The 9,137-nt window shown below is 42.0% G+C and overlaps 1 protein-coding gene across 1 annotated transcript in view; it reads left to right on the forward strand.

The window, feature by feature from the left end:
* Positions 1–275: 275 nt before the first annotated feature.
* CUNH6orf118 (chromosome unknown C6orf118 homolog) overlaps positions 276–9,137 on the forward strand; it is a 25,514-nt gene continuing 16,652 nt past the window's right edge. The window contains exons 1-3 of the mRNA XM_026044720.1: positions 276–307; positions 6,009–6,714; positions 8,744–8,866. Coding sequence (XP_025900505.1) covers positions 276–307; positions 6,009–6,714; positions 8,744–8,866 — 861 coding nt within the window. The remainder of the gene's footprint in view (positions 308–6,008; positions 6,715–8,743; positions 8,867–9,137) is intronic.

Consider the following 9,137-nt stretch of genomic DNA (forward strand, 5'->3'; position numbering starts at 1 on the left):
ACCACTGATTTCAGACAAGGGAAGGATGGTGTAGGAGGAGGCTGGGGTACGGATGCTGGGGCTGGGAGGCTCCGTGCGGCCATTGTGGGGATGCRGCCGGGGGCAACGGCTGGTGTCCATGGTGACACCACCACGCGCGGTGCTTGGGGCTGGTGGCGGTTGGTGGCGGCCGCGGTGCCAGTGTCACCACCCTGCACAGGGCCACAGGTGGGCAGACGCTGGGGCATGGGAGCGCAGGGCGGTGTGCTCGGCACCAAGTGTGGGGCTGAGGCGGCATGAAGGGCGCGGGGCCTTCACCCATCACACGGTGTGAATGTGGGGCAACTGCCACAGCCATTCTGGCGTTGCCACCATGAAACTCCATGTCTGTGGTGTGTGAGGAGTCTCTGTGGTACTGTGAGCTGTTTCTTAATCCATGTGCCCACTCCAGGCTCCGGGATGTTGTGGTTATGTCTTGCTATGTGTCATTGTCCTAGACCTAGCACCATCCCCGTGGATGGGAGCTCCATCTATGCTTTCTCTCTCTCCCTCTCTCTCTCCCTCTCTCTCTGCCTCCATAGCCAACACAAATTTCCCTGCGTCCCAGGAAGCTCTGTTTGGCTCCACTTAACATCTTTATCATGTGTCTGATCTCTTTTGCACCTTCATCTTCCCTTGGTAAAAACATCCCCCCTTGCTCTCTCAGGTGGCATGAAGAACAGAGTTGACAATGTGGTGAACAACTCTTCCATGCTACAAGTAGCAGTTTCGCATTTTTTTTCCCCTCAGATGGTCTACTCGATAAATATAGCCAGCTAAATCCAGAGTAACTGCTTTCAGCCTGCATTTAGCATTCAAGTGGGCTGCTTCTATTTTAGGGCTGAGGAAGGATTCATGTGCCTGAAATCTTGTCCAAGTTTTTCTAACTATATTAGTTGGTCTAATAAAAGAGACTACCTCTTCCTACACACCCTCTCTTACTCTGGCTGCAGTAACACAATCAGTGCTTTCCCATTGCATTTCTGCCACCTGCAGTGCACAATTTTAATGCACAAGGCCAAGGATGAAATGAAGCATATTGGAGTATTTTAAGTCTTTCCTGTGTTTCATTTGCAAGCTAAAAATGTTCCTAGTAAAAGGCTAGGTGAGAAGGCACCTTTGGAGGTCTTCAGTTCATCTCCTGCTCCAAGCTAGGCTAACACCCTTCAGTCAGATTCTCTGGGCCTTAGCCAGTAGAGCTGTGTTTCTAAGGACAGAGACTTCACAGCCTCTCTGTGCACATGCTTCAGGGCTGAACTATTCTCACTGTGAAGAACTTTTTCATTATGTCCAACCTGTTCTTTCTTTTATCTTTCTCTCTTGTTGAAAAATATGGGTATTGTCACATACCCTTTCTCTCTTCCTTCTCTTCCACAAAGGGTTATAGAAGACTTTGGTTTGTTTCCTGCTCGCCTTAGAGGTCTCAGCTCCAGGCTATCCAAATCCTCCTTTACCTGAGGTGCACCCTGCTCCAGTCCTTTTGCAACCTCAGTGCTTCTCTGCTGGACTCTCTGCAGTTTGCTGGAATGTCTTTTGTGCTGGAGGAACAATGACTCAACACAGTTCCTGGTGTAGCCTGTGGGGAATTAGTATTTTCCTTTGCTGGCTGCATGCTTGCTTACGCAACTAGGTGTGCAACCAGCTTTCATCAAGACAAAGGGACATTTTCTCACAAGGACCCTCACTTCTTTTTTTTTCTGCAAAGCTGCTATCTATCCAGTCATTTCCCCCAATCCTGCTGCTGTGTGGGATTAGTCCATCCCAGATACAGACCTTGTATATGTCCTTGTTGTCCTTAACGATGTTTCTATTGGCCAATTCTTGCAGCCTGTCAAAGCCTTGCTGAGCGATTTTTCTACTCCCACTTTTTGTGGGGGTAGTTCCCCACAGATAAGTATGTAGTTTCCTGATCTCTTGTATTTATGCTATACAAATATGTTTGAAGACCTTGTTCCTTGGAGCAATATGATTTTGTTTTTGTAGACTGAAGAGGTAAATGGTGACAGACATAGTGGAATAAGCTTTGAGAAGTACTCTGCCTTTACCAGCAACGGTGGCCATGTTGAAAGGACAAGACCCTGTCCTCCCTGGCCTGATGCCCAGCACCTGTGGCATTTCCACGCCACTCATCCTGTCAGCCTTCCATCTACAGCAAGAAATGTGGAGTGCTATAGCACAGATCTGTCCTCAGAAAGCAAATGTAGCCTCTGAGGTGTTCACCTGTGCTAGGCACCTGCTGAGATAGTCTCAGTCATGAGACAAATTAGAGAATTTCTKCTCCTGGACAGGTCAAGGAAAGCTTTATATAACACAGTTAGCTTCATTTTGCTTCATGACTTACCATATGTCTTGCCTCATCTCCTGTCTACTTAGATCCTAAAGCTTCAGCTCAAATTAAGGGWGCTTCTGTGGTGATATTTTGAACCTACTGTGATGTATCCAAAAATGGCAGCATCTGAGAATGTGTTTAGCCTAGTCTGGCTCTAGACCTCACTCAGGACATTCCCCAGAATTCTTCTTTTAATGTTCTAGATGGGCAAACAGTATTAGTTCTTTTTCTGCCCTATGCCTAATTCTAGATCTACACTTCTAGATGATCTCTAGAGGTCCCTTCCAACCTTGAATATTCTGTGATTCTGTGATTTCTTGTATAAATAATGGCAACTTCTGTAAGAGGATTTTTGGCTTCATTTAGAGAAAGAAAAGATGCGTCAATATAATTGGTTATCCTCCTCACTAGCTGTTGCCACTGCCTTTCCCCTGCTTGACACCCTGCAATATGTTCTTCTTTTTTCCTTCACAGGTTTCTATGAAAAAAATCACAGCCTTATTATTTTATTCATTTCCGTCCCACCAGCACAAGACAGTCACAGTAACAATTAAACTGTTCTGGAATTAGAAGTGACAATTTAAAAAGAAGAAAGGATAGGAATGGCATGTCAGTGAGAAAGAACTGAATGATTTATTTTCTTCACCCTTGTTCCCTGTGTCGTATTGTTGTTGAAGGAATAATATGGTCCTGCCTGATTAGATTTGTTTATGAAATATACTCTGTTCTATCTAAAACCCCAAGCTTTTTTTCTACTTTCCCCTAATGCTCTCCCCTCTAGAAAGTCAATTCCACTAAATATATTGTGCGTCACTATATTAAACAAGGCTTTGACTGCATGACATTTAAATATGTTCTTCAAACATGGTTTAACAGCCAAGGATGGTAGGTCAGTGTTGTTGATTTCTATTAACATACTGTTGAAGCTGACATATCAGAATTGACTGTCTGGAAGCCTGTATATGTTCCCAGTTTCCAGGTAGCAAGAGCACTTAAAATTTGCTTTTGGCCATCCCAGACTTCTCATTCCCACTCATTTGGAAACAGGTAAAGCAAGGATTGCTCTTAACACTGGAAACATTGTTTTCGTATCTAAAGTACTAGATCCTTTGCAGTTATACTAAAATTGTGTGGGKTTTTTTTTGTTTGTTTGTTTCTCTCTMTATATTGCTTCCATTGCTCCTGCAGGCTAAAATGGATTTCCTTGCACACCAACTTTTTATTCTCAGTTGTGGTTTTGATTCAATCTCCTCTGGAATCCTCCAGTTGTCCTAAATTTTTCCAGAGAGCAGTGCCTGAAAYTGGACACAATATTTGGCTGAAGCCTCTTCTGTTCTGGGCACACTGAAAGTATTTCCACTTTCCACACATTAAGCACCTGTTCGTTCATCCCAATATGATACTTGTTCACTGGCATGCATAGTGTTGATTTGTGTTTGCCTTATGATCCAATATATTCCCCAGATATTTTGTAAATAATTTCCTACAGAGGCAGCTGTTGCTGACCTCTGGGCAGCTGATTTTTTCTGCACATATTAGGGATCATCCATCTGTTTTCAGAATTTCTTCAACTTATCAAGAGCATTTTGAATTCTAGTCTTGTCCATGATAACATTTGCCAATTTTCCCCGTTTCATGTCATCTGTCACTTTTTCGGAAGTTAAAGACACTGAGCTCCTTCTCTTCTCTCTCCCCTCGCCTCTTCCTTCAGAGATGGACCCTGCAGTTGCACTGTTCCCACCATCGGTGACTCATCTGTCCCCAGCTGTCCTTCTCAAAATAACTGTTAGCRGTTCTGAGACTGCTTCAGCCAGCTTTTCACATATGCCAGACAGATGTTTATCAGGTTCAGCCAAATTAGTAACATATTACTCCAAGTACTGCCTAATGTGCTTACTCCTTGTMAAGGCTATATTTTATAGCATTTATTTACCCTTCTCTCACTGGTGTTGCCTGTGCTAGTCACCTTTTACCTTTTCAGTGATAAGTGAAGGAAAAGCTTACTTTGCAGTATTTGCTCTCTTCCGTCCTCTTCTCCATGGAGCAATATTCCTTTGCTCTTTCACTTAATATTTATGGTACTGATAATGACGATGTCTTATAATGTTTAAAACAAAGAGTGGTGTTTCCTGAACAATCCCTGTGCAGGGATTATGTCTCTTTATAAAGAGAAACCTCTCCCCCATTTTGGAATGACCCTGCTGTCACTGAAATGGCACTGCTGGCTTTCCTGGTCCTGGGCACACCTTGCCACCGGTGAGCTGATGCCATCTCTCCATGTCTGCCACCACAGGGCAGAATCAACTCTCCTGGAAAATCACTGCAGCACTGCTAATATAGTGGAGGGGAAAAAAAGCAGACTAACTTGACKGAGGAGGTAAGAAAGGATAAGAGGGACCTGTATTGTCCACATTAGCTTGTCACCATCTTAAGAAGGTGAGGATGGCTGCACAGTTGGGCCAAAAGGAGAGCAACTTGACTCATCAAAGCTACCAGCAGTGAGAGCAAGTGCCACCTTGGCATCATGTTATATGCTACAAATGAACACAAACATATTTTTGTCTTCCTCATTGGCTGAGGTCAGGTTGTGCCCTTGCCCTTCTAGTATGGCCTCCTGCAGGCTCCAAGTTCTCTGTATGTTGTGTAGGTATTTGCCAGAGTATGCTGCTGTTTTAAGATCTTTGTGATGCATGGAGATCTGGCATAAGCAACAATTTTTGCCTGGCACATTTGGAGTTGCACTGTTATCTTCTAGACTGGCATCCTTAAGSACATAGCTTCAGAAACCTCTTGTCCTCAAAATCTACTGCTGTGGGATTTATTGTATCATCACTTCAGGGAGAAAAAAAAAATCCTCAACAGAAACATAAGAAATTCCATTTAAACATGTCAAAAAAACATTTTCATTGCAAAGGTGATCAAATACTGGAGCTGGTTACCTGTAGAGTTTGCAGGTCTGCATCCTCAGAGATGATCCAAACCCATCTGGACATGGTCCTGAGCAACCTGCTCTAGCTGACTTTACTCTTTGATTTTGTGAATTTTTGAGAGAAACAGAGCATAATGATTCAGATGATCAGAGCAATGGAGAAACTATCTTAAAAAAAGTTTTTAGATGAACAAGGTAATACATAYTGAACTTTGTTCCTTTCTTTGGGCAAAAGCAAGCTTCAAAGAAGCCATGATTCCTCTGTGTAAAGTATATTTTGAGAAGCATCTGACAAGGAAAGAATACTGAAGCTGAAGAACTACATTGGTGCAAGATTAGCATGTAACAAATTATAACCTGACATGGAAGAAAGTTAGATTTAAATTAGGAGGACTGAGTTTCTAAAGCAACACTCCAGTAAGAATAGTAGGAGTTTCTGAAATGGCTTATTTGAAATACAGTAGAAGAGGATCAGTCTCAGGCCTGGTATTAAATAACTAGTAGAACAAGTTGTTGTCTGAAGCAGCAAAATACAGATACTGAGCATAGCAGGAACCTAGCTAGTCTAGATCTGATTACCTGTATATTGCCACATACAGAAGAAATATAGCAGATAACTCATTTTAAAATAACTTCCTACAGAACTGGTAGAGTTTTGAACTTTGCTGCCATCTAAAGCACTTTTTTTTTTTTTCTTTTAAGGTGGATTTTTTCTGTCTTCTTTCTTTTAAGCTACAGTAGTTCACCAATGGAGAGAAGCTGGAAAATAAGGAGTCTGACTCATCTCCTAGATAGCATGGAAATAGCCCACAAAAATGATATCGCACTTTACACCTCAGGACATTTAAACCATAACAAGCTTTATAAACCTCCAGAGARAATAAAACAGGGACAGTGGGATTCTTCCAGGAAGCAAACCAGCTTCATGAGAGAAAGAGATCAATTCCTGACTCAAAATGAAAGTGCTAAGAAGATGACAAAATTTTCAAGTAACGTTTATTCCAACATCCCTCCACTTCCAGCACATACAGACTCTTCCTTCCCTACCAAGAAACATCCACAATCATCTGTGACTAGGGTTGGCCCCCCAGCAKATGTATCATCAACTCCACTGGAAAGTTTAAACTTGAAAGAGCCTAAAAAGAAAGTGGAGGAGGGAACTGACAGACTCAGTACGTGTCTCAAAAGACATGAGTTAGATGTGCCAGAGATTATGGTGCTAAAAAACAAACCCGTGAAGAACATCCGACAGTGTGTTGCTGAACCTGCCAAGGAGGAATACCAGTTTATACCTTCCTATTTGGTCGGTGTAACTAAAACTGATCAGTTTAACAAGTTCCTACATTTCCAGAGGGAGTTCATAGCAAAGCATGAATTACTACAGAACGATTTCACAGTGAGCAAAATATCAGAGCAGCATGAAATGAAATTAACTAAGGTAAGAGAAAAGAGTCCCAGAATTGACAGAAATGGAAAGGTAAATTTTCCAAAATCTTTCTGAGAGAATGGATTGTTCTAGAGCTGGTTATGTGAGTTTCAGGAAAAAAAAAAAAAAAAAGGAATGGTTTAAGCAAAATCTCCTGTGTCTTCYGCTTGTCAGAGAGCTGATCTCATGGCTCAGTCATCCACTTGCAAGATGCATGTATAATGTGCTCCAAAAACTGGAGCCCAAAGCTGTGCTCTACCATGGCCTCTTCCACATCTTCATGTGGAAGTATGGGTTAGACAAAAGGTAAAGCAGAATCTGGGCCAGCAGCTCCACAGGAACCAGCCTCTTGTCTGGCAGCAGCAAGAAAAAAGAARCTACCTTCTTAATGTGTGCTGTGGAGTATGTCTTTGCACATCAACATTGTTAATAGGATGCAGGAGTAATTTTGCTGAATTAATGCACCTAGCAGAAGCTGCTGAGGTGCTCGAGTTGAGGCTCCCTTGGAGAAGCAGTAGCAGTCTCATCAATCCCCCCAAAGCCACCTGCAGGAGCTAAGGAGCAGGACTAAGATACTGAATTCAAAGAAGTTAGCTATGGAGTTTAATGAGAGCTGTTCAGCCTAGGTAACCTAAGAAATGACTACTGCTAGTGTGAGCTGGAAAAGAATGGGCATTTCATGTAGGTAAGAGTTACTTTTTGAAAGAGGCACCTCACCCCTCAATGATGGCCAGGTCTTGCTTATTTGTAAGATGCCAGCTGATTTATCAGATGAGTAAGTAGTTCTATTTGCAGGGTTAGGGAAGTGGTGATTGTTGATGGGGAAAACATTATCAGGTTTGATAGAAACAATCTTTCCACTAGTGGTACTGAATATAGTAGAAAATGGTAAAGAAATGAGCAAGGGAACAAGCAGAGCTCTTTCTCGGATGCCTCCAGCAAGCTACCTAAACTTTTCAAGAAAAGCTGTGTGCAATGAGGAAAGTCAGGGGATAAATTCTACATGAGTAACCAGCATGTTYTACTAGCCCCTATAAGGTATCATCTGCCATGCTGTTAACCCACTTGCCAGAAGGTTGGTTACTTCGCATCTCAGTAAATATCCCCAGACAACCTTTTCCTCTAGCCTTGTGGGTTGAGAGGCAGAAGAAAAAGGATGGGAGAAGGGGGTAAAAATAAAGGCGAATTACTGTGGTATGAACAACTTGATCTTGCAATTTTTCCAGAAAACATTTTCCCCAGAAAAACTTTGAATCTATTTTTGGGGAGTTACTGGAGCTCCAGCGAAGTTTAGCAGAAAGCTGTACTAACTAGAACCAATGGCAATCTGGGGCTTATGAATAAATGGACAAATTCTTTATTAACCTTGGTTTGCAACTTGGATATTTGCAAAAACTCTAGAGAAAATGTTCCTATGGAAGAGGAAGTAGCATAGGATGCCAATGAGACATTTTCCTTCTGYATCCAAGGTTTGTTACTCACAGCTAACATGTAGAATCATGGAGTTCTGTAGTATGATTTTRACTGTTGCATTCCTTAGCTAGGGTTTCTTGGGTTATTTATTTATTTGTTTACCAATCTTGTCTCTCTGAGTTACTAATTGCTTTAGGACTTGCAAAATGTTTCAAGGGCTGCTTCTTTCAGCCCTGGAGATGATCTTTCGAAATCAGTAGACTCATTTGTCCTTATGGAAGGACTGGTTGTAAGCACGTGAGTAAGACGTTTTGCAGGAAGTGCAGGCCTCTGCCCAACAGGTCTGAGTCTTCTTTGATTTCTGTTCTTTTTGTTGGTCAGTATACTCTGTCTCATTGAATGTGAATTTTCTTCTTACTGATCAAAATATAGACCATAGACTTGATATCCTAGCCATTTATTCTTCAGTTCAGAACTCTTTCATGATACATCTTACCACATACATTCACTACCTTTATAGAGTGAACAACATGAATTTGAACCAATTAACATATGTTCTGACAGTAGCTGCTTTAGAGCATCTTCTCTGCATACACTTGTATAGCTATTCATGCTGATGATTGTACAGGAGCTCCAGAAAATCGGCGACTGTGATCCCTGCCATTTCAAAAGACTACATGTTGTTGAGAAAGTGTTTGAAGATATTTGCAACAGCTCTCTGATTTTTGGTGATATTTTGAAGGAAATTAAGGTAAGAAACTTTCCTAAGTTTCACATGGCACTCTCCTCCAGCGTGCTGTAGGCTACAGGACAACCTCATCATATGCAATGCTGACCTTTGCACTCACTTTAACATGTCTTTATGATCAAGTGGGAGAGGCAGTCAGCTACTGAGAGATGTATGAGTGCCTTTCCAAACTTTCCACTAATGCACTGAATTGCATAAACAGATACCAAACATTTGGCTACGACTTAAGCATTTTGATGAAAGCATCACTAAAAGCAAACAAAACAAAACAAAA

The sequence above is a fragment of the Nothoprocta perdicaria genome, unplaced genomic scaffold, assembly GCF_003342845.1.
Source record: "Nothoprocta perdicaria isolate Ctin4 unplaced genomic scaffold, notPer1 scaffold_38, whole genome shotgun sequence".
Classification (NCBI taxonomy): Eukaryota; Metazoa; Chordata; class Aves; order Tinamiformes; family Tinamidae; genus Nothoprocta; species Nothoprocta perdicaria.